The 27836-nt window shown below is 35.3% G+C and overlaps 1 protein-coding gene across 1 annotated transcript in view; it reads left to right on the plus strand.

Moving 5' to 3' along the window:
* The window catches only part of kcnb2b (potassium voltage-gated channel subfamily B member 2b), an 81355-nt gene that overhangs the window by 2026 nt on the left and 51493 nt on the right, over positions 1-27836 (plus strand). Inside the window, exon 2 of the mRNA XM_060862230.1 lies at positions 1617-2576. Within this exon, the coding sequence (XP_060718213.1) occupies positions 1995-2576 (582 nt within the window). The 5' untranslated portion in view covers positions 1617-1994. The remainder of the gene's footprint in view (positions 1-1616; positions 2577-27836) is intronic.

Consider the following 27836-nt stretch of genomic DNA (forward strand, 5'->3'; position numbering starts at 1 on the left):
TTGTAGTTAATAGCAAATGCAGCAGTGATATAATGCTCCTTATAAAACGACTGAATAAAATTTTGACCGATGCAGTCAGTTCACCTGCCAGTCTGTACCCTGTGCAGATAGCTAAAGTTTCACCCAGTTGCTGGTACTTTGAGTATCGATGTGACGCAGAATGAGCTGTTTAAATGAATGGCTTTTAGGTTTGGTAGCTACAGTAGTGTGTTAGTAGTTAGTGGTTGTCAAACTGGACTAACTAACCCTTGTACGTTGTTCGTATTTTTTATTACTCAGCCAGTGTTCGTGGGTCTGGTCGACCCGCTGCATTTTTAGGTTTTTAATTCAACACAATCAAAAATTTTCTGTTAAAATACTCTACAGATGTTTACTTCATCCCAATTACAAGCAATATAAACAGCATATATGGTTAATATTTGCCCTTTACCTTTATTACATTACATTTTTTAATTAAAGTGCTACTCATTTTTTGTTGTTTTTTAATAAAATGAAAATAAAAAAAGAAAATCAAATATAATCAAATTATGAGTGGGAAAAAAATAAACAAATTTACAAGGAAGAAAAGTTTTTCAAAACTATTGATGTTTATGAATATGGGTCCCACAGACCTAAACAACATACAGGGGTTAAAAAAAGAATTGAATTCATTCCTAATGCTAAGTACACGTAATATAAGATTTATGTATGCAGACAAAATGCTTCTTTTGCTGTTTTCCATGCTGAAGGAAGTTATATTGTTAGCCACTTTTAAGGAACCTTAGAACCTTACTTCTTAATACTTTTGTAGTCATCGAATATAATACATTTTAGCACAGTGCCTAGCAAGTGTATGATGGAAAAACTGTGATACTTTACAGGTACATATATTCCCAACAACCAATCACAGATCACCATTGTCACACAATGACTAATCATTGATCATCATCATATTCCAACAACCAATCACAGATCATCATTGTCTCCCAATGACTAATAACTGATCACCATCATCTTCCAACAAACACTGATCACCATTGTCTCCCAATGATGTAGACACCTGACAGTCACCCCATATATCCTTATTGAACTTTTCATTCTAAATTCAGTCCCCGTTTGCTGTTACAATATCCTTCATTTTCCTAGAAAAGCTTTCTTGTAGATGTTGGAGCATGGCTGTGAGAATTTATGTTCATTCAGCAAGAAGAGCATTATTAAGTTCAATGATTGTTAGGTAAGGAGGTCTAGGGTGCAATCAGTGTTCCAGTTCATTTCAAAGACGTTCAGTGAGATTGAGGTCAGGGCTATGTGAAGATCACAGAAGTTCTTCCATTCCAACCTTGGCAACCATGTCTTCATGGAGCTTGCTTTGTTCACAGAAGCATTGCCATACTGGAAGAGGTTTGTGCCTCTAAGTCTTAGTGAAGGGAAATTGTAATTCTACAGCATATATGAAGACATTTTATGCAATTATTGCTTCCAAATTTGTAGCAACACTTTGGCAATGGCTCTCATATGGGTGTGATGTTCTGGTGTTTGCAAACTTTCAGCCATATCATGTAGTTAGTCTGTGATTCACTTGCACCTATGAATTATATTATTAACATTCAGGCATTTTCACCTTTCTTTTCTTGCAGTCTTGGAGGTGTAAAAAGGATCCAACATAGACTGGATCCCATTTTTGTATCGTTTTTCAAGGACTGCTCATCCATGTTTCCTGTTTATCTGATGGATAACCCGAAGAAAACGACACAATCTGGTACATAGGTAAAATATTTTTCAGTTTGTTTGCATTGCACCCAGAGGAACTGTTTTAATCTAATCTTTTTTAAATGCACAATATGGCACATCCTAGTCACTCTACGAGTTGCAGAAGTGAGCTCGTGCTCTTCCAGATTAATTAGCTGACAGTGGATCCCATTATTATTAGATATTAAGCCCAACCCCATTTTTTTATCCACTATAAACGACTGTTTTTTGTATCCTGCCATCTTTCTGTTTATTTTGAGAGAACCATGGCTGATAAAGTCGGCCTCGGAGTTCCACAAATGGGCTCGCGTTCATCCAATTCGCTTCCTCCAGAGCCCATCGAGATCATCCGCACCAAAGCCCGCACCAGAAGAGTGCGGATCAACGTGGGAGGCCTGAACCATGAGGTTCTATGGCGAACTCTGGACCGGCTCCCACGCACACGTCTGGGCAAGCTGCGTGACTGCAACACGCATGAGTCGCTCATGGAGGTGTGCGACGATTACAGCTTAAACGAGAACGAGTATTTTTTCGACCGGCATCCGGGCGCTTTCACGAGCATCCTGAACTTCTATCGCACTGGGAAGCTGCACATGATGGAGGAGATGTGCGCGCTCTCGTTCGGACAGGAGCTCGATTACTGGGGTATCGATGAGATTTATCTGGAGTCGTGCTGCCAGGCGCGCTACCATCAGAAAAAGGAGCAGATGAACGAGGAGCTGAGGAGGGAAGCAGAGACACTGCGTGAGAGGGACGGAGAGGGGGAGTTTGACCACTCCTGCTGTCCTGATAAGAGGAAGAAACTGTGGGATCTTCTGGAGAAGCCGAGCTCCTCAGTCGCTGCAAAGGTAAGACGATGCTCAATGATGTGCGCAATTAAGTGTCAAAAAAGTGTCCCTATTAACCTGCAAGTACCTAATCACCAATCAGGTTTGATTTCCAAAGTTATTTAACTCTGTACTGAACATTTAACCAATTCAGCATTGTGCAAACTCTGTGTCTAAATCATCACACACACACAACTAATGTTGTCAACATTTTCAGGGAAATGATCTAATTCATGATCCAGGTGACCTCATAGGCTGATTTGCCTATTCAACACTATCATCAGACAGAAGAATAGATTTTAATGAGTACTTAAGGACATAGTTGAAGGCTCCAATCTGAAGGTCTGGATCATTTTTGTATAACAACACAGTTTTAACTAGCTGGTGTTACATGAACTATATGTTCATTAGCAATGCTCTCTTTATAGTATGTTATTGTCTCTATAGTAACAGTTCTTACACAGAGGCATGTACCAGAGATACTTCACATGATCTAAGACTAATGATAAGCAGATTAAATAATATATAACATATAATAATAAAAAGTGTTGTTGGACAATGTAAAATGTATAATCACTGATGTGGTGTTTTTATAATACAGGGTACACCACCCAGGCGTGCATTAATTAATTAACAGTCTGGTGTGTGTTATTCCTTACATAATAGATCATTTTGTCACGACACCACAAAATATAAAAAAAAAACTAAATAACTAAAAATTCCAAATAGCTAACTAACTAACTAACTAATTTATTTATTACATTAACAGAATTGTTCATAGAGTTTTTTCCACCTGGACAGACAATTTAACACTAAAATGCTCAGGGATCTATGGGAAAAATGTATGGACAGATGGTGCAAACAAAGACAAATCATGACACCATGAAATCTTGCATCATGACAAAAAAACACCTGCATAATCTGCATTATTTTCTGAAATACTTGTAACATACATCATTCAAACCTTAAATTTGACTTGCCCCCAATCCTGGGTCTGATGCTCATTACCTTTTACTCATGTGATGCTTTAGGCATGGCATTTACACAGTGCTAAACTTGAGGTTACAGGTTTTCTCTTTACTTTGTACCTTCTAGAAACTTCCATCGGAAAATTAAGAAGCGCTGTTCGGAACATTAGTTGACTACGTGAAAAGAGTGTATGTTTTCTTATTGGCTGAATTAGTGAGTGTGTGAGTGTGTGTTTGTGTGTGAGCGTGCAGGCATTTACTGTATGTGTTTATCCGGTGCTCTGCCAGGAGCTCAGTCAGGAAGTGTTTAGGAAACATGGCTATCTATGACTTGTGTGTGTGTGTGTGTGTGTTAAAGGGCTCCTTTATTAAGAGAGTGAACATTAAGCATCATAACATTACTATGCAATAAGGAAGACTCAATGCAGTAAGAAAAGTCGCGTGCTTGCTTTTTTTTGAGCTCGTCTGTGGTACGTATTTTAGACTCAGCTTAATGCCCATGAATCCTCTGGCAGGTCCAGATGTACATTTCCCACTCCCTTAACCCTTGTATGTTGTTCGGGTCTGTGGGACCCATATTCATAAACATCAATAGTTTTGAAAAACGTTGCTTCCTTGTAAATTTGTTGATTTTTTTCCCATTCATAACTTGATTAAATTTGATTTTCTTTTTTTATTACATTTTATTAAAAAACAACAAAAAACGAGTAGCGCTTTAATTTAAAAATGTGATGTAATAAAGATAAAGGGCAAATATTAACCATATATGCTGTTTATATTGCTTATAATTGGGATGAAGTAAACATCTGTAGAGTATTTTAACATAAAATTTTTGATTGTGTTGAATTAAAAACCTAAAAATGCAGCGGGTCGACCAGACCCACGAACACTGGCTGAGTAACAAAAATACGAACAACATACAAGGGTTAACTACATCCATTTCTTATTAGTTTCCCTCAAGGTACTGAATAATCCATTAAGTAATGAATACTATTGTAGTGACATTTTGTGGCGTTAAATTTGGAAATGCTCTGAAGAGACAAGAGAAGGAATTGTGTGAACTGTTCTCTCAGCTGACTTTTGTTTGTGTGCAATTAGTATAGGATGCTTTTTTTTCTTAAATTTTATGTTTGGGAAAAATCAATCTCTGAATTACATTGGCAGTGTAGAGCTGTTTTAGTTGTGACATTTTCAGTGATTACTCCTTTAAACTCAAAAGATGTGATTAAACCCCCCCCCCCCCCACACACACACAATATAGCCGCATATAGGAAATATTCTGTCCTTAAATGTAAGTTGTAGATTTGTAGATGAAGGATGATAACAGTAGTATTACAAAAATATATTTGTAAAACAAGAATATTTTTACAATATTGTTCGTTTCTTTGTCTCTAAAATTGCACTAAATTTTGTATTATATTAACAAAACTATGCAAATGATATGAAGATTTTAATTTGCATAAACGATAGCTATTTTTTATAGAGTATCTCTGAATAACTTCTCACATCAGATAAGTCACATAAATCTGATATACTGTACACATTCTCTGTGAGTCTCTCTCTCTCTCTCTCTCTCTCTCTCTCTCTCTCTCTCTCTCTCTCTCTATACACACAAACAGGAAACGAAAAATGTCATCTTATTTGTTTCTCGTGAATAATTATTTAATCACAAAATCTTCCAGGAAGTCCCCATGAGTTCCCATAGTGTGTTGTATGTTCTTGTTATTTTGGAGCGGATCCTGTAGACAGGTAGATAGACAGACACGACATGACTCCATTCATATGCAAAGTTTGATGGTTAGAGGTATGATTAGTGTTTAGACCTTTTCTTGTTTTCGTATCAGCTCAGAGACAGACAGACAAACAGAGAAACCGACACATACTTTAGCCTGATTGCTGGATTTTTAACCTTTTTCTCAGTAGGTATAATGTGACAGGATCTTTGTGAAGGGTTAAATGTATTTAGTGTATTGTGACAAATGGCTAAAGAATTGTGGAACAAAAAGTTCATTAGGGAAAATAAATTCAATCCAGGAAAATATTTCTGTAGCCTTGCTTTAAAAAACCTCTTCTGACACCTTTAAATTTGAAGAGTGTACATACAGTAGAGAGACACAGAGATTGTTGGTGAGTCTTTCTCTGTCCACTGTAGCGTCAGATTCCTAGCTGTTTTTGCTATAGTACATCCACTCGGAATGTTTTTTTTGTGTGTGTGTGTTTTTGTACGTTTTTTGTACAGTGTTTATCATTTTGTAAAAAACACTGTTTTAAAATCCCAGGAATACTAAAACTAGCAAGTCTGTCACCAACCCAGCCACAGGTAAAGCCACTGAGATCACACCATCTGAAGCTTTTAACCTGTAGTCTGCATCAATGTTATGAATTGCAAAGCTGCCACCTGATTGGCTGATTAGTGTATAGGTGTTCCTAATAAAGTGGCTGTATACTGTAGATACATTTAAACAGACACAATTTATTAAACACTCAGTTAAAAGTTACATTTATAAACAGCTTGTTACTAATTCCATCCACGCTGGCATTTATTTATTTATATTTTTTATACCTCCCTACGATCCTTTCTATAGAACTGCATGAGTTATTGTAAGCAAAGTATAAAATTTAATTATTAATTATAAATCTTTGTGACCCGAATGAAAAAAATCACAGTTTACTTTATTCCTTTTTACACCTTCTTTGTCTCACTAGCTTTATATCTGATTACAGGTCCTTCTGTACCCTCACAGTGCATTATGGGTAATACAAACATCTTACATGTTAATTTCAGCATAAATGTTACTAGCACTGAATAAAAGATCGTAGATGTCAGTTAGTATAATCGCAACACCTGTTAACACATTACTTTAGCTAGAACAGATAGACGATTCCCAGGTTTAGTGATAAATAATAGATTCTTGAGCGATAAGGAGATAATGTGAAAGCAGTGCTCTCAGAATTTTGGAGCTGACGTCCTGTGCAAATGTAACGATGGAACCTGAGGATGAAAACGGATGAAATTCCAACAATGCTAATTCAGGTGGAGCCTGCAGGATGATATTTATAAATTATTGAATGTGTGTCGAAGACGTGAGACCGTTTGCAATGATATTTGTGCGTTAATGGACCTTTAGTGCAGGAGTGCAGAATCATGTGTTATTCTATGTGAATTCCGTGGCTATTCTGTGGAGATGATATTAATAGATGAACAGCAGACATAGGTGACTTCAGACTTATATCTTTTTAAAAGGAGGTGTTTGATTAAAAAAAAAAGATTAAACGGAAAGAAAATGCACAGAGAAATTTATTTAATAATCCAAATATTATGCAAATATTTGGCTCAATTTAATGTATGCAGCTATATTTGGGATAATTATTGCAACCATAAAGCTTTTATTCCTTTTAATCCAGACCTCAATAATAAATGTAAATGTATGTATGTATAAATAAGACAAAAAAATCTATATCATAAATAAAAAACAAACAAACAAACAAACAAAAAAAACATACCCCATGGCATATAATTCATGGCCTTAAAACCTCTAGCTGCATGATTTTAAACATTTTGTAATTTTAAGTGATGATAAATCTACCCCACACTAATCATTTGCCATGAGGAGTTTCTATTTTTTAAATATTAAAACACTGTAAAATCTCAAAATCCCTTATCAGGACTGTGTGGGCGTGTCAGATTGCATAATTATTGGAAGTGGCGTTTCCCTGGTAACGTTACTGACGGTGCTAGTGCTAGAGAAGATGGAAGAAGTGACAGAGAGGAGCATCGACGTCAATTTCGTATTTAAACAAAATCCTGAGCAAAAAAATTTTTCATTCGGTTGAATATGAATCTCATTTCCATGGTAGGAGTCAAAACATAGGCAGAAAACATTACATGAAGATATCAGATAATCAGAGAGATCAGAGATAACCATCATGGAAAAACTAGGTGAAGGTTAAAGAAACAAAAAACAACACATGAGCAGGTACGACAGAAAACAAGGATACAAAAGGTCTCAGTGGTAAAGAAATACATGAGAAGACTTCAGAGCTGAGAACATAGACAGAAACCAGTAGACGCAGAAACCAGTGTTGTGACGGGGCAGGATAGAGACAGGACCATAACCAAAACAACAGCACAAGGTGGGAAAACAAAATGACACATAAGCAGTGTTCGTTGCTGTTGTTCAGTACCGAGTAGATTCATTAGTTAGAGTTAGTTAGTTATACAACACTACACTGATTTACAATATCAATGGTGGAGAATTAATGTTAGTGTTTCTGATGTAAACTGAGCTTTACCATCTTTACAGTTGAATTGAACCCTCTGGTATTCGAAATCGACTTAATGGATATTTTCATTCAGTATAAACTATTTATGAATTATTTTATAACCACAAGTTTAATTGATTTTAAATTGAATTGATGTTAAATTATTCACTGTTGGCTTTCAGTGTGAGACATTTGGTTTTTACCTCTGTTGGGATCACCGGACACACAACTTTACAGAACGGCTTCAAATTTTAGCTTTGCAAGCACATTGGGCAGAAATGGGTTTGATATTAACGTTTAGTTTAAAGATAAAAACATGTGTGTGGAAAATACCACAGTTTTGTTTTGTATAATAATATTTAGAACTTATATATGATATATATATATATATATATATATATATAAGCTCTTAGACGGGTAAAAAAAACAAAAATACAGGTATTAAAGCAATGAGTGTCATGTGACATGACAAAGACATTCACTGCTAAACCTGTACACAACCAAACAAGCACAAATTCCATTTTTGGACCTAAAATGATTTAACTATCTGTTATGTGTGCAGTGCCCAGTATAGACATCTAGAGAAGTTGTTCTCAAACCTTGTTAGTCAGCAGAATCAGATGAGAGAAAACCCCAGAATGTGAACGGTGGTGGAACTGAGAAACACTGGTCTAGGGCAGAAATGCAAGACTGAATAACTGTAAACTATTGTGTGAAAATGCTAGCTGTAGACACATGCTCCAAAATATAGGACTTTTCAAAATATAGGAATATAGGACTGCTCAGTGGTACATATACTAAATATAATAATATAGTCTAGAAAAACATTAAGTAGAAATCACTTCCAGCAGGGAATAAATTCACAACTGAAGCTTAACAGCTAATAGAATGAAACTAAATACAAAGAGAGAAAGAGAGAGAGAGAGAGAGAGAGAGAGAGAGAGAGAGAGAGAGAGCATCTCATTTGCTAGTTTGTTTAGGTAATGTTTAGCCACTGCAGTGACAACCCCTCTGTGTATTGCTTATTCAACACCAGTTTCAAATGAATGTGTCATTTACATATGTTTACTCAGTATATGTGTATGCATATGTATATGTATATTAAAGAAATACTAAATTAGCATATTGAAAAATCCAAGGGAATGCATAAAAATCATTACATAGGTTATAAAAAATTCAGCCACTACTCAATGAAAGTATTTATTATATTTAAATTTTTGGGTAGTCATAAAATAAAACAGAGGCAGTCCAGTGTTCTGTGCTTCCATCTGTGCTGTGTGTGTTTGTGTGTCTGTGTGTGTGTGTGTGTGTGAGTGTGTGTGTGTGAGTGAGAGAGAGAGAGAAAAAGTGAGAGTGACCCATCAGGCATGTTATCATGTTGCATTTTGTCAGGGGAGCTTTCCAAAAATTGTAAAGTAACACACACACACATACACACATACACATGTTGTCATTTCTAATATACTGTATGTATCACATGACATAATGCGATGACACGTTATGTCATCGTTTTGCATCTTCATGTGTGTGAGGGTGCTTAAGTTAAACTGTACAGTCTATTCTCATTCTTACCATAAGTTCAAGCCATCACATTTTTTTCACAGGGGTCTCGAATTTGTTTCTCCATAGCAACAGCTAGTAATGCCAACTGTGATGTCATCAATGTCATGACCATTGCTATTACACAGTTTATTTATAGATCTCACTAGACTGGGGTTATTTAACTGTGGTGGCAGGTGGGCAACATAAAATGCACACACACACACACACACACAAACATGTGGCAGACAGACGTCAGACTAACCCTCTAATAAATGAAGGTCGTAAATATATGGAATAAATGCAATCAATTAAAGAGTAAATAAAAACACTGGTGACTGTGGGAATACATAGGGCTTTATTCACACACTCGTTCACACCTTTTAGCAAGTCCACCTACATGGGGAGGAACCAAAAAACCATAAGAAACCAAAAAACCCTACGCACTCCATAACCCGAAACTTTATCCACAGACCATAGACTCGGTGTCCTATGTATCTTATAATTTTTTTCTTATTTATCTAATAATAATTCTTATTTATTATATTAATTAAATAGTTTAAAAAACATTGAAAAGAACCTGTAGGTTCATAACTAAGTAGAACTGATAGACCATACAGTACAGTAAGGTTTATGGTGTAGAACAAGAGAGACAGACTGCAGTCTGAGAGTTGCACAGCACTGAAGAGTTTAGCATTCTGCCTCATTTAACATACCTGATTCAGCTCATCGCTTACTGCACAAGGCCTTCATGGTTCGTTATGCAAATTTCTGCAGTGTTGTGATCCTTTCTGGACCTGAGATTGACGTGCACAGTTTAAACAACATACTCATATACACGGTATCTGAAAAAAGAGTTAATTTTCAATTTATTATTTACTGCATACGCTCTTATGCTTGAAGCATTTTCCTAGCCGCTGTATCATGTCATTGAGTATTCAGATCAGCATATTTGCATATTTACTAAATATATTTTTGCATATTTTGTTAGTTAAAAACCTAATCATAAATAACCCTTGCTAATTATTTCATCACAAAATAAATGCCATATTTTTGCCAAGTTGCTGGATAGCTACATGCTAAGAAGCTAAGAAGACATAAGCTGTTTGTATATAATGTCTGTGCCGCTCCTGCGCTGGTGTCAGAATGGAATTTTAAGCACAAGTTTCACTTTTGTATAACGTAACATTACTTGTGGTGGAGTTACAGGCACATTTCTAGGATAGCTATAGCACTGATCACTTCACTGTATCACTCCATTAGTACTGCGATTAATTAAAGCAAACTATACATTATTCATGAATTTATCTTTTGAGTTGGCAAGGAAGAAGTGATGTGAGCTAGCTAGATAGTGGATCAATTTGGTATCAATTTCTACATTATTATTTCTCTATATTGTCTCCAGAATGTGTACAGAATATTACTTTTATTTTTCCAGTTCAATTTTATTTGTATAGCGCTTTAACAATGGACATGGTCTCAAAGCAGCTTTACAGAACATAAGAAATGTAGTACAAAAAGTTTCATATAATTTAAAGATCAATATTATAAAAAGGTTTAAGATTAATGTTAGACTTATATTTAAACGTGTTTGTATTTATCTCTAATGAGAAGCCTGAGGTGACTGAGGTGATTGTGGTGAAGAAAAACTCCCTTAGATGGAAGAGGAAGAAACCTTGAGAGGAACCAGACTCAAAAGGGATCTTCATACCTCATCCTCATTTGGGTGACACTAAAGGGTGTGATTATAAATTATTATAAACTCTGGAGAGTGTTAGTATGAATAATGTCCTTTCTACAGTCACATGCAGTCCGACAACTGTGTATTGATTATGAGGTTGTTGTGCTCAAAGACCACATGTAGTTGGCATCTTCTCTTTGAATGTCCAAAATCCTAATGAAGCGGAATCCAAATGGAGCTGGTTCATCACTAGATACCTCAGGATCCTAAAGCAATATTATTACACAATATTAATTTCCTGTTTATAGATCCATTGTATAAAAGTGATATTACACTCACAGTCATGTGGTTATGTTGAATATCAGCACCACTGTTATTACCTACAGCTCTCAGCCTGTGGCTTTGTGCCACCAGTTGAATCATATCCCTGCTGATATTCAGAGTACCCTCACTATTGTTCATTGTGAATTGTAAACGTGTCATTTCAACAATAGAGATACACCTCTACTGACTGTCTGTTGGACTCTTCTCAGCACAGCAGTCATATGTGTGGTATTGCTGTGAGTGTGAGTATCAGGTTGTAGCAGTGTTGTGAATATCCTTCCATTCATTCATATTCTGTAGAGCTTATCCTGTACAAGGACACAGGGAACCTGGAGTCTATCCCAGGGGACCCACGGCACAATGCAGGGATGGTCAGGAAGCTGAACCATCACAGGGCACAATCACTCATGTACCAGTTCAATTTAGAGATGCCAATCAGGCTACAATGCATGTCATTGTACTGGGGGAGGAAAGTGGAGTATATGGAGGAAACCTCTGAAGCATGGGGAAAACATGCAAACTTTGTGCACACAAGGCAGGGGCAGGGATTAAACCAGCAAACTTTGAGATGTGAGGCAGAAATTCTAACCATTGAATCTCCAGCAAAAAGCAGTGCTATGATTCAGAAACTTCTAAAGTCTAATAATGTGACATAAAAGAAAACCGAACCTTGCTGTGCCTGATAAACCCCATTGTCAAGGACAGTGGCCCACCACCAAAATAAAATTCATTCGGTGCCGGTGTTTTCCTATGACAGACATTTTGGAAATGGATATCAAGAGTCATTTCAGTCACTAATATATGGTAATTCAAATAGTTAAAATGTTCACTGAATGTTTCTATAAGCTACCTAATAAACTGGCAACTCAGTTTACGTATTTACCTCATTTGGGCATCTTCTGCTCATATCACACTGTATAATCAATACTGCACATTTTTGTTTTATAAACCTAGACATAAATTACAGGAATAAATTCCTCCTGAGGCAATTTAGCCACTAGTTCTAACAAACACCTGCTCAGATCTATAACCAGCAACACTCTTCATTCAGAGCAAACACCTTACTGTGGTTTCAAAAAGGATGTGTTTGTGTGTGTGTGTGTGCATGCATGTGTGTGCATGTGTGTATGTGCATTTTTTTGGGCTTTGTGTTGCAGAAAAAATCAGCACGTCGATTCCTTAAACACATCTAGGATTTAATTAGCTTTCTTTCTTTTAGAATTAGTTACTCTGTAGTCAGACTCTTGCTTCTCATATCAACTTCTTTAACCAAAAGGTCCTGCATTCCTTAAAATATTATATTACAAATATCTGACTTATTTTAGCTGCAAGCATATTCTATTTATTTGGGTTAAAAATGTCACAGATTTGGGATTTTCCCATCTTTTATCTAACCTTATTTTGCTATACCTAAAAAAACCTATAATATTTTTTGTTTAATTTTCCATTGCTTGAAACTCTAAAATATTGACAGTGATTTCAATGAATCTATTTATTTATTTATTAAGTATTTTTTTTTAAATATATATTTTTATTTTATAAACAATTTCTAATATTTCCTTTTTTTATTTTAAACAAGCAACATTTTTAAATTTAATAACAGGTCTCAAAATAAATACATGACAAAACAAGACAAATCCAAACAATGAGAGAAATAGAATATGAAATGAATTGAAATTAAAATAATTCAAAAAACCTGCCATTTAAAATTTTAAATTTTATAAATAATTCCACCTGTGATTTGAGCCCCTGTTCCTCCTATGTGTATTTCTGGCATTACATAACATCTTCACCCAGAGGCCCAATCAGTGGAGGTGGTTTATAAATCCTCTCCACTCCCTTTCATGACCAGATATAAATCTACAGATGATGAGGAGAGTCGTAATGGATTTAGATCCTCTTTAGGACAGAGGATGTGCATGAAATATGGCTTTGGTTGTTTAATGTAATAAAATATGTTAGTCTGTATATTCTCAGGACTATTTAAACAATACATTTATAACTCTATAAAAACACACAGGCTTTTCACAAAGCAGGGCCTGGCTGTAACATTTTCATGTAAAAATCACTCAGTGTTCGTTGTCTTGTGTCACGTCTTGTGTCATGTCTGGTTTTGTCAAACTGTGTCCCTGTTTTGCGGTGTTTTATTTATTAAATCAGTTTATTTTTACGCTATCCTGCATTTGGGTCTCTTTTATCCCTGCATCACTTACAGAGTAACTCATTCACATTCAAATAGTGATTCATCTAATTCTCCAAAAAAAAAAACCAACAAAACAACTTAACACCAATATTCAACTCATGATATGTTTCATGTTTCTGAGGACAAATTATTCAATTTTTTTAGGATAAAATTAGCTATGCGGATTCGTAAGAATTATAATAATTAAAAAAAAATCACAATATTGCTGTTCGGAAGAAAAAAAAACAAAGATGTATTTCAGAAACAGCAGGATGTTCCATCCCGACTGAGAGCTTTTTCTACATGACTTACTCTCAGTAATGAGAGTCACACCAGGATACTGCTGTAGTAATGGACTGTAAAATGATGGCAGAATAATCACAGTAATGTCACGATCTACCTGAGTGAATTAGTGTAAATGGACCAGCAATGCGATTAAAGGTTAGCTCAGCGGCGTAAATCATATCAGCTCGATCTATAGTATCCGTCATAGAGGGCAAGCGAGTGCAAAAATGTTTCATCTGTTTGCTGAATTAACCCAGGAAGAGCAGTAAGGTTTGTTTTGTACAGTATGTTCTTACTAGCGCAGAACCCATTTTACACTTCGCTTTTATAGGCTGTAGATAGCAGAGACATAAAGTACAGTGGTAGCTCAGTGATTAAGACATTAGACCACTGCTTGATATTTTAACTGAGCTAAAATATTGTATCTGTTACACACATAAGTGTAGCTCTTATTCCTCAACTGCTTTGTTAAAATAGCTAAAAAAAATAGCAAAATATTTTTAAAGTTGTATTGATAAATGTTATTTTTATAAACCATTTTCATATGTTAAGATTTTTCCTTGTCTAATGCTAGACAGCTGGCTAACATGAGATAACCTGACAGGATTTTTTAAATCATATTTATATGTTTATATTTTCAATGTTAATTCTAGTCAGCTTGCTAACATTAGCTGGAAAGGATGTTCATTATTTCCCCCTGCTAATGATAGACAGCTAACCTGTCTTTTTTAAATCATATTCATCTGTTGATAATTTTCCTCTGTTAATGCTAGATAGGTGCCTAAAATTAGCTTATCTGTCATGTTTTTAAATCGTGCTCATAGGTTTAATATGTTCAGGCTAACTTGCTAACATTAGCCTGAAAAGATATTTTTCCACTGCTAATCATCATTATTATTACTATTATTATTACTATTAATATTATTATTATTATTATTATTATTATTAAGTTCTTATAAGCCTATTTTAGATTGAACATGTTCAATCCAGACCTTTATGACTCACAATTAGGACCATAACAATTTGAATGAAATTGTTTCATGTGAATGAAAAGTTCTGGTATTAAAAAAAAGGTCTCCAATATATCCATATAAGGGCTCTGTGTTATATTTCATAAAAATGTTCTCATACCCTATAGGTTTAACTAGTGAACAATTTTTGCACATAAAAGTGACAAAGCCTTCAAGCTTCTCTGAAGACAGACTACTTTTGTATTGAACAAGGCAGGCTTTGCCTCCTCCTTGATTTGCTCCATTGAAACCTATGACATTTCAGATTTGCTGGTTTAATTACCTCACAGTTAGTGAAGAAATCAATGACGCTGGTAATTACAAAAGCTGTGAGTCAAGCTGAAACGACGCGTTCAGGGATGTACTTGACAAACCTGCTTCACGGTTAGTGCTTTATTTTAATAACCTCTTATTTCTGTGTATAAGGGTCATTACAGGAAATTCACTTGGGATTGTTGGTTTACTGTAGAAGATTCAGACTGACAGTTTTTCTGTTATACTCCTTATGTGATGCACGGAGTAGCTGGGTTTAAATGTTTTTAAAATGGAGTAAGATATAATCCTCATTAATACTACACTAACAAGGAAAATAAAATAATGCCAATGTTTCTTGACACATTTCACATTAAACGTCACACTGTAATGAAGGATAAATCTTCAGCATTTTTACTCTCACATCTTGCTGGGTTTTTTCTCCAAAAAAACGCCTAACATCACTCAACTAATAGCTAACGTTGGCACTTTTTGTTTTTCGGGATTGCCTCCAGGATCCACCGCAGATCTGACCAGGACAAAAGGTCAATAGAGGGAAGTCAGCAACATCACACTGGAGATGTTAGGGTACTGTCGTGTCTGAGAAAAAAAACACAAAATGAGTTAGGATGTGACAAAGTGTCTGACTCTTGAGAAATAAATGATTCGGCATTAGCCAGCCAAGGGGGATTAATCTGCCAACATTGGGGAAAACGTGCTCCGGAGAACTGAAGCACAGACAGAAAGAGAGTGCAGGTTCAGAGTCTGAACTGTAGAGTAAAAAGCACCATTCATCAAATTCATAGAAGTCTGTGCACAGATTTATCATTACCCTGTGAACAAATCTCAGGATACCTCTGAAATTCACGTTTGTTCTTTTAGTGTTGGCAAAACAGCTTACTGTACCAAAAACAAGCCATGAAGCCAAGACGTTTCTCTAAGGAGCTTCATTAATTTCATTCATCATCAGTAACAACTTTATCACTGGTCAGGGTCACAGGGGAGCCAGAGCTTATCCTGGGAAGGATAGATGCAGTCCATCACAGGGTACAACACACACACACACACACACACACACACACACAAACAGAAAGTGAGAAGACAAATAAGAAAAGAGAGAATGAATGAAAGAAAATACAGTATATAGAAGACAAATAAGAAGAGAACAAAAGAAAGAAATAAGGAAAAAACAATAAATGATGTAAGAAAGAAAGAAAGAAAGAAAGACCTGAGACTAAAGAATTGCTGCATATTGTGTTGCTGAATATGTTGTTAACATTAATTAAGCTCTTTAACTCACCTTGTGGGGGGCACGGTGGCTTAGTGGTTAGCACGTTCGCCTCACACCTCCAGGGTCGGGGTTCGATTCCCGCCTCCGCCTTGTGTGTGTGTGTGGAGTTTGCATGTTCTCCCCGTGCTTTGGGGGTTTCCTCCGGGTACTCTGGTTTCCTCCCCCGGTCCAAAGACATGCATAATAGGTTGATTGGCATCTCTGGAAAATTGTCCCTAGTGTGTGATTGTGTGAGTGAATGGGTGTGTGTGTGCCCTGCGATGGGTTGGCACTCCGTCCAGGGTGTATCCTGCCTTGATGCCCGATGACGCCTGAGATAGGCACAGGCTCCCCGTGACCCGAGGTAGTTCGGATAAGCGGTAGAAGATGAATGAATGAATGAACTCACCTTGTGTGGGCACACATGCATGAAGTACAATCTCATTTTTGCTTTTGCCACAAGCAGGTTGGCATTACAATCATGTTTACACATCCCTGATACCACAGAAACTCTCTTATAAAACCCTTCTTGTTTAATGGCATATTAATAAAATACGTGTTTTTATTTAATGATAGGCGTCGGCCATTTTGTGAAGTTGCTTCTTTCCAGTCAGCAGTATTCATTAGAGCTCGTTGCACAGCAAGACAAGAACTCACATCATAAGCAAGAACTAAAATTTTTCCTCAGAAACTCACTGAATGTCTTGATGTCATGTGACATCAATAAGATATAATCAAATGCACTTTTTGAATTTATGTGCACTTAATCTGCCCTCAGTTGATAGCATAACATTGTAAAATTGTATTTTAGTGTTTATAAAGAAAAATAGGCTACTTTGTTATCTATAATAATATAAATTTTACACCTCCGGCACTGATGTTTTGAGGAACCTCACAAATAAGTTTCTACGCTGCTGCTGTGTGTATGCGTGTGCTTGCGAACATCCATCATGGTCCATTTCAATGTAGTAAGGAGTGTGTTTAATCATACTTACCATCCAAAGAGAGGAACAAAGTAAACAAAATTTATCTTCATTTGCCTGGCTACAAACAGAAAAGTATTAAGACAAGGCATGATGAGAATTTAAAACAACAGTATTTTCACTTATTACTTTGTGGTACACTGTATTATTTATTTATTTGTTTGTTTTCTATGAAAGGAAACAACTGTTGCAGAATTTTAGCGTTTCTGGGTCTGTTCCATATGCTAGCATTTATTTCAAGCTAGAATTTTAGATAGCAATGCAGCATTCAGATACTAATAAAATGATGCAACCAAGTTGTTACTTTTAGTAACAAAGAACCCAAAATGTATGTATGTTACAGTATTTCTACGTTTTCTGTCAGGTTTAATTCATCACGCTAATCATGTATGCTAACCGCTAATTAGACTATTAGCAGGCAGGCTAATAACTCCTGTACTTGTGTAGGTGTTACCTACAAGATAAATACTAAGTTTCTATTCTTAGTTTCAAAGATTTGAGTTAAAATAAAAAGTCTCTCTCTCTCTCTCTCTTTCTCTCTCTCTCTCTCTCTCTCTCTCTCTCGCGCACACACACACATATACACACACACACACACTTTAGTTTTACTGGCACAAATCCTTCCCTGTAAGCTATGTAATTGGCTGCATGCTAATTGTTGTGTTAGACAGTGATTACAGGGCCTTGTCCAATTTTTCTGAGGTAATTACAGGATTTCAGGGTATGACAGCTTACAGTTAAAAGTCCATAAAATGTAAGAAAAAATACACTTTATTAAAATGTTGCCTGAAAACAGCCCTTGCTCCATATGCTTTGTTTTTAGAAGTTGTCTTGTCTCAAAGCATTAATGGTAATTATGGCATTAATAAAATCCCATAATGCACTACAGAAGGTTGGTGCTTAAACAAAATAATAAACTATGGTTTGGGTTTATAATGAACTAATGACGATGAGGGATTTTTGCTGGTATTTATTAATCCTATACTGTATAGTGAATAATTTGTGTGGTTTGGGACATTTATGATGATGTTTATTATGTACAGTGAGTAGCATGTATAAGTCAGGTGTTTTAATAATTACACTGAAACTCTGTACTTCTAAAATGTGAATTAAATTAAATCATCTGTTACTTTCGAAGAGTGTCATGACTCGAACAACTCCAATCTATAACTTTCTTTTCTGATCCCTCTCCATTGTTTTTCTCTTTTTCTGTTCTGAACCCATACCTCACTATTCGACAGGCCTAATGAACATTTATGAGCTCTGTTAGATATTTTTCCACTTAATTTAACACTAATTTTTTGCTGAAGGTGAATCCAAGCTCGGTGTCTGCCAGTGAAGCGTCTCAGTTCTTGGCTTGATGTGGCAGTATTGAACGTTGAGCTGGCTGTAATCCTGCTAAAGATTTTTTAATGCCTGTTGTTCATGCAGTAAATCCCTATAAGTACCATGAAATTAACCCTTTACTGGATTACCGTTTAAAATGAATGAATTGTTTAGAAATAACATTGAATTACCAGAATGTATAAAATGAAAATGTATGTACATCCTCTGAACTGGGATTTTACTACTGTACAGTTATCTACTGTATATGATACTGTGTCTTATTTTTCTGACCTCTCTGTGGCTTTGTTTAAACTATGGTGTCTTAGGTTAGTGCATAGATATACTATAAATTTTATCTACCATGTAAAGATCGTTTCTTAGGTGATATGTTATTTGTGCTCACCGGATAGACCTGTGTACCAAAGTGAAGCTCACAGTATAAATATTTTTTACTGCTTATACAACAGGTGAATGGATGTGAATTGCCAACCACAACTAGCTTCTCCTTCATCTTCTTCATTATTGGAGAAACTGACTCAAGCCACGTATAGTATGTTTGTCTTATTGGCTATTGCATATCAAAGTATGGTCCATTGTTCCATCAAATGTCCGACAGAAGATAATTTTTACGCATTGGCTTGTATCGGTGTGTATTATCCACGAATGAATTGTTCTCATTTCCATCAACAGTGGATTGTCAGATACTACTAATTTCAGCAGGTCAGTAGTTCGCATTCTCCAATTCCCACCTCCTTCCTGTGTGCAGAATTTGGATGTTCTCCCTTTGCTGTTGGTACTATGGTTTCCTTCCGAGTCCAAAGACATGTGTTTTAGTGTGTGAAAGTGTGTATCCTTGTGATAGACTCCACAGTCTCTGTGACTATGTGCCGGATAAGCAATACACAAAATGGATGGATATAATGGATGACAAATAATAAACATCAAGGTGATGCGATGCATAGTTTCTTTTTTCTTTCCATATACTAATGCTGTTTCTATTAGATCCCATATTTGACTAACCTTGCTCCAAGCAGAGTTATATGATTGTCTTCTGGGAGAAATGCTCTGTCCGGACACACTTTGTCCCTGTGCACAGAAAGGATGTCAATCCTTCTATTATTTTAAGCAACACTCACAGCACATTGCCGGTTATCCAAACAAGCCACCCACCACCTAAACTCTGAAAGAGTTCAAGAAATACCCTGATATACATCCAGTAATGATTTGTTCATAAAACAAACAATATCTTGTGCAAGATACTCAAACCTTCTGCGTCTTTTCTGTAGATGTATTGTAGTATTGCTGCGTAGTTCCCACTGACAGCTCTATGATCTCCTGTCAATCACAAAGACCTTTCTTTATTATCCTCAAAACACCACACATTCACGAAAAGGAGGTATTCACATAAGGAAGTATTTTAAGGGGTTATTTAAGAGAAACCACAAAATACTCACACACAAATTCCCAATATTTAAATGTCTAGATAAATTCTACTAAATCCTCAATTGTGATCAGTTAGAATTTTTTCATAGTAATATTATGGCTGTGAGAACAGTACCAGCTGACATTAAGAGATATGTAGAGATACATAGGAGACCTGGTAATCTGTTTGGATTTATTATATATGGATTGTATATTATAAAGAGCCTGAAGGAAAATGTAGATTATTCCAGAATGAATTTCCTCCTGGATGCTGGAATTTCCTATCTATCTATCTATCTATCTATCTATCTATCTATCTATCTATCTATCTATCTATCTATCTATCTATCTATCTATCTATCTATCTATCTATCTATCTATCTATCTATTAAAACATGAAAGCTATCAAGCGTCTATGTGCTTATTATTTTAATACTCATGCTTTTGCGTTCCCTTTTCTTCACCTTTGTATTAAACAGGACTCGGTGCACATTTGATGAAGTGACCTCATTGTGCCTAAAAACTGCCTTAAAAGGGATTTCTGATTCACCAGCACACTCAGAGCCAGATAGTGAGATGAAAGAGGAGCTGGATGTCACAGAACTCTCCTTTATGTTTGTAGTATATTCAACACTTGTAGAATAAAAGCAAAGAGAATTCACTCACTACCTTTTAACTCATCAATCTAATAAAAAAGGTGCATTTGGTATTAGCATTACAATTCTCTTTATGTTGTAGATTTCCTAGCAAATTGTAAACTACAGGATTTTTTAATACAGATACAGTTGTTCAAGATGTGGTTGGTGCCTGAAGTTTACAGTATCTTTTGAGATGTATCTCATAATAGCATGATGTGAGAGGAAAATGCATTCCATCAGGAAATTGACAGATCTCACAGCATTCCTGTTACAAAGGCAAATCTGTGTGTCTTTATGTGTTTGTGTATGTCTGTCCTGTGTGTTCCCACATCCTGCATTTTGTATCTGTACTAAATGGAACAAAAAGCACTTACAAGCCACAAAACCACAAGATTTTTCAGAGCACTCAGTACAAATACATCCATTAAAAAAATCAAATGAATGTTACATTGGGAATAGATCTGTAGGTGTACTGGATACAAATACATCTGTAACACACACTACACACTACACTTGTATGCTCAGTGTAGGACCACACGGAAACATTTTACTGAACATAATGTGTATGTGTGTGTGTGCGTGTGTGTGTGTGTTTGTGTGTGTGTCTGTGAAGGACAAGTAAGTCACTTTGCACTTTGGATGTCCTATTCTGAAGATCACAAAGCGATTAGTCAGCCACTCAAGCTAAAATCCTTCATCACATTGCATGAATGAGGAGTCGGAATTAATGTTGCTATTAAACTGCAGACATCATCTGCTAATATTTGCATAAATGTCTTCTCCAGGGCTTAAAAAGTAGAATCTGTTTTGTAGAATAACTTTACAAGCCTTTATTTTCCTTTACTCAGAACAGCACAAGCCTCCTGAAGGTATGAGATTAATGAAGATAACAAGAAATGGTTTCATAAAAGATGAAATATTTGCACTTAAATGCATCCAAGTTGGAGCCATAGTCCTTAAATACGTCAGGAAATGTCACACAGTCTTATCAAGGTCATTTAAGACACTTGAGTTACACTTGAATTACATGAGCTAGGACATAAAACTGAAATTACACACATCAGTATTCAGATCTCAGATGTAACGACAGATATAAGTGCTGTTCAGAAGTTATGCATTAATTCTGTCCACGCCTAAAACAAGGTCTATCTCAGATATGTAAAGTGCTGACATTAGACATTAGTCTGTTTTTCCTGCACTGTTTCAGCTCAAGTGAGAAGCAGTATTAAGACCAGGACCACTGTATTAATGTTTAACGTAAGAATAAGTTGAATTTTTAATATCTCAAGCGGAAATTAAAATTCCTTCAAACCAACATAGAGCATTGTATCAACACACATGAATTTTTTCTTGGATCAGTAAAGTATCTATCTATCTATCTATCTATCTATCTATCTATCTATCTATCTATCTATCTATCTATCTATCTACCTACAAAACTTTTTATCAGGTTTTTTTTAAATGTATTATCTATTATTTTATTAATTACTCAAATAAAAAACCTAATTAAAAGTACATTAAAAATAGATTATATCCTGTGCACATATAATTTTATGACCTTGATTTAGTATACTGTGCCTTAATTAAATGTGCACTACTAACCCACCACACAATAAATAATATAGAATAATAGAGTGCACTGGATCAAGTGCTATTTTATAAGCTGTCAAATATCACTGGTGGAACATATTGTTAAATCAAAATTGCTGTGGCTATGGTGAGCATTATGATTATGGTTTTTCATGCAGGAATGATGCATAATAGATTTTTTTAATACTGTTTTGCATGTAACAGTCAACATTTTCTATCCCTCATTTTTTTTTAATTTAATGGAAGCTTGCTGGTTTTCTATACCCTATTGTACTAATAATATACTAAAAATAAATATGGCAATTCGGTGATTTGCATGATCTAAATTGCACACCAAGAAAATGTGCTGTGTAACCTGTCTCTGAATATGCATAACTTTCCATGCATAAATGCTGCCATAAATTTTAATTGTATGGTAATTAGCCAGAATTGTGTGAAAACTCTTTTCATTTTAGACAGCTTAGCAATTTAAATATGTGGATGTTTGCCATGTTCTCATTTCTACCGCTTATCCAATCTACCTCGGGTCACGGGGAGCCTGTGCCTATCTCAGGCGTCATCGGGCATCAAGGCAGGATACACCCTGGACGGAGTTGTTTGCCATGTTCTTATGGCAAAAATTGTAAGATAGGTTTCCATTTCAAAGAGCTAGAAAATAAATGATGATGATGCAATACAGATAAAACTGCTTGTTCTATCACAAAGTACTGTAGCTTTCTGTACTGTTCAGGACACATAACGCTTGAGGATCCAAACTGCCATTTTCACTGGAACAGTGCAACAAAGTACATAAAAGCCTGTGCAGATTTTCTAAGTGAATTTTAAGCACTTATTTATATGACTTTCATGGTTTTTGGCATTTCTGAGTCTGAGTCACTGATGAGAAAGTTTCACTGCTGATGGTGCAGAATTACTTAGTTTTAATTCATGTTTTCATCCCAAAACATGGCATATAACATGATACATAGATAAAACTTTTATAAATGAAAGAAATCACATGAATCTTTAGCTTGTTTCACGTAAACTGTAGAATTCCATTAATTAACTTGCCGAGTGAGGGATTTTAGTGGTTCTGGCATGGACACATATTCGAGTACATTTCATCAGTTTTGCCTCTTTACTTCATTAACTTTGCTAATAAGCATGTGAATAGATGTTGGAAATGACAGTGCAATAATTTTCTTAGAAATATAAAAAAAAATAATTATTGTCACAGTAATGTGAAGGAACCAATTGAACCCTATTATGGTGGTAGCCAGCTTATGTAACACTTTTCATTTTATTGTGTAATAGTAGCAATCTCTAGCTAGCTACAGTACCACTTTTTTAAATAAATCTTGCACACATTTACACATTTACAAACCTAGCTATATTTAATGATTGACAAAGCTGTGTTTTCAAACATAAACTTCAGTCACAGCCCTTCACTGTAATGCTAGCTAGCTTATGTAATACAAGCTAAATTAACACAAGCTACCTAGGTTCAACTACATTTTTACATATTTTTTAAAAGCTCATAAATAAGCATATTAATGTGTATAAGTATGTAGTGACATCAAAGTGGACTGGATGTGTAAAAAGATCACCGTGCTCCTCGCTGTGTCAGCCATTTTGAAAATTTCAGACCACACTGTCATTTGTTGCCTTCGTCTCAACCTGTGAACGCCAAGTGTCGGAAGTGCTTCAGGTTCCACACTTCATTTTTTGGCAGTACAACAACATTGCTACATTATTGACAGTGCAATACCTTGCACTAAATTCTCATGTGACTGTGGATTGTGTGACTTCACACTTTATCATCAGCCTTAGCTCCAAAAGCTAAGGCTAAGCCCCAGTAGAATTGTAAAAGAGTTTAGGCAAGATTATCATATTTAAAAGATTAAAAACCATCTTTAACATAAAGCATTAAAAATCCTATATTTTCTCATGAGTTTAATATTTTTTGGGTAGAATTTATTGCTGTGTAACTACTAAGGAACACCAGATATTCTTTACATAATTCTGCTTTATGATTATTGATTTAGCCTTCCTTGCTTGCTAACAGGATTGTTTGCTAGCTTGCTAAAGGAACAAATTGTAAAGAAAAAATATAAAGTGAAAATGTGAGCGGGCGCTTGGTTTGTCATTGCTGAGCTCATTTTAATGGTTATAGCAAAGTCTCTTATTGCATTTTTACGATTATGAAGTACAGAAGAACAATCAAACAGTAATCATACAGGCCTTTATATAGTAGCTTTTCTCTGGTAGTTTATTAACATTAATAACCAAAGCATTTATGAATAGAAAAATTAGCACATATCCTTCCTCTGTGTCCCTTTGCTACATTCTCTCACTGCAACTTCCTATAATGCTTTGCATTCAATTTTGCATTGACAAAAGATGTGGCTAAAAAAGGATGTCATATGAAAATTTAACTAATACACTGACCTACGAAAATCTACCTACGAAAACCTATGAAATAGCAATGCACATGCATGTTTGGTGTTTTGGGTTCAGTTTTGTATACTGCAGTTTTAAATTAACCCTTGTATGTTGTCCAGGTCTGTGGGACCCATATTCATAAACATCAATAGTTTTGAAAAACTTTTCTTCCCTGTAGATTTGTTGATTTTTTCCCACTCATAACTTGATTAAATTTGATTTTCTTTTTTTTATTACATTTTATTAAAAAACAACAAAAAACAAGTAGCACTTTAATTAAAAAATGTGATGTAATAAAGGTAAAGGGCAAATATTAACCATATATGCTGTTTATATTGCTTGTAATTGGGATGAAGTAAACATCTGTAGAGTATTTTAACATAAAATTTTTGATTTTGTTGAATTAAAAACCCAAAAATGCAGTGGGTCAACCAGACCCACGAACACTGGCCGAGTAACAAAAATACGAACAACATACAAGGGATAAGAGTCATTTTGGTTACTTTGGAATGTGTGTGTTAAAACAGTGCATTCGGGGTTATAATATATCTCAAAAATGTCTCACTTTCATGTCTTATAGTCAGGAAACAGAGAAGGCTGTCTGGGTAGGAGTGAGGCTGTGAGATAAATTCAGACCCATTTGGAAGGACAAATATCTCTATTTTGGTCAGGAGCGAGGCAGCAACGTCCCATGTGTCCTTATCAGAGAAATAATACAGTAATTCTGTTCAGTATATAAGAGTAAATATAAAACTGCAAAAAAACATGACAGCTGCAAGTGTTGTGATCATATTATCATGCTGTTATTAAAGAATAATATAATTGTCAGTCATTGTGATATGAAAACATCAAATCTGGTTGTATATATACTGTTTGTGTGTATATGTGTGTCTGTGTTTGAGTGTGTGTTTGTCCTTACCTCACTGAGCACTGAATCACATTGTACAGGAGAGTAAGTCAGCCGTGTAGGCACACTTAAAGGTGTATAAGTAAAATTAGTTTGTGTGTGTTTTGTTTTAAATAATCCTGCATACACACTGCAAGCTATTTGAAGTTTCCACTTTTTAGCGAATCACAGATCAATCTAGTTTGCCAAAATCAAAACAATAAAGGAGAAAAAATAAATAAAGTTTGGGATTATGTTAATTCTGTAATTAAAAATGAGATTTGCACCATTAATGCCAGGTTTAATGGAAACTTCTTTAAAAAAAATGCTAAACTGCGTATCTAACATTATACTAATTATGCAGCATGTTTTAAACAAACAAACAAACAACAGTTAATAAGCTTATGGCTTTGAAGATTTATTTGATTTTTGACTCTCCTAATAACAGTATTAGTTCTTTTTTTTTAAATAAATGTATTGGTTTTAAGTAGGCGGTTCATGCGCCAGGTATTTGGATGCATTATATTTAGAATTGTTTATAGAACATATTTACATTTCAGGATTAAAATTGTATATAAATACATAAATAAATAAATTGACAATTGAAAGTGGCAGCAAGCTGCGTGTCTAATGCATCCATTACTGAGGCAGTGTGCCTGAACATTTCCTCTAATATCAACCCACAAAAAAGGGCAGGGCTGCTAGCACTCATTAGGCACTCATTACCCAATGCCCATGTCATGTCACATTACCCACTATGCATCTACAAAATAGGATGGGAAGTTCTTTTAATCTAATGAGGGTCTGTTTGTAGCCGTGTCTCATCTCTATGACAGATGCACTGTATTAGCCTTATTGTGATTCTCTTCTCAGCCAATAAAACTCATTCTGTTCACTCATAATGCTTCACAGTACCCATAATGCACCTGCAACAAACAGGTGGTGTGGGATTATTAGCCTAAAAGAAGCATGCAGGTTTCATTGCTGTGTCATTGCTCAGAAAAGTATTGGAGTAAATGAAAGCAGGGTAAAAAGATTTCTGATCGTTTACCATGAAAACACCAGCATCATTACTGTTCGGAGATCGTAGTCATGAAACATATCAAGGGTGAGGGTATTACAGGCATATATAAATCAATAATCAAATAAACAAAGAACATAAACTAGAACATGGGAAACTGTTGCTTGGACATTTTTAGAATGTTAAATGATCAAATCATCAAATCACCCATAATGCATCAAACATATGACATAACATCTTGACACTAACAAAGCTTTGTTTTCAGATGAATGTATGTTAAATATTAATCTAAAAATAAGAAAAGATAATGATAAACAGATCTCAGCTAATCTTTTCTTTCTTCTTTTTTACAATACTAATTTTCTATTTTCTCTATGATTCTATTCCGTTTCCTTTTGTGAACACCTTGTGTCATTACATAAAACACATCTGCTTTTATTAATACCCACTATATATTTGCCATTTCACATTTTTCATTCTGTATCTGGGCTAAGTGGTGTATTAGCGTACATTACGCTAAAAGAAGCCAGTAATTTCTGTTTGTACAGGTGCAATTTGACACTGATATATTAAAACTGAGTTTTAATCCTCTCAGTATTTAAATAATGAACTAGTCTCATTAAGCTCAGTGTTTGTTATTGGTAACTAACTCTGCTTTAAAATAATATATACATATTTATATGCACTTTTGAACCATTTCATCCCATTAAATAGGGCATGGCTGCTAATATCATTACTTACAGTGCTTCCAGTCACATTACCCAAAATGCATCTGTCAGTATAAGGAGACAGGAATTTGTCTTCATAAAGAGTGTTTTCCCTCTGTGTTTATTGATGTCTTTTTTTTGATGGTTCAAAATCATTGTAAGACTATTGAAAAGCTCTATGCATCATTATTATTGATTGTTATTATTATTCAGTGCAAGAGGTTAACCAGGGATGATCAGTGTGTCTGTGTGTGTGTGTGTGTACGTACGTATGTACGCATGCGTGCACGATTGTGCACTGAAATATATGCGTCAGCTGCTGTGACTCAAGAGCAAAAAATAGCATAAGGATTTGAAAGGATTTTAATAAGAATGCACTACGTAATCACACAGCACCCTGCTTTATTACACTCAAGTGCTCAAAGCGTGTGTATGTGTGTGTGTGTGTATGTATTAAGTGTGGGGGTAGGTTGAAATTTGGTGGGGTTCACAACACAATATTCAAAAAGTCTC

Source organism: Tachysurus vachellii, chromosome 25 (assembly GCF_030014155.1).
Source record: "Tachysurus vachellii isolate PV-2020 chromosome 25, HZAU_Pvac_v1, whole genome shotgun sequence".
Lineage (NCBI taxonomy): Eukaryota > Metazoa > Chordata > Actinopteri > Siluriformes > Bagridae > Tachysurus > Tachysurus vachellii.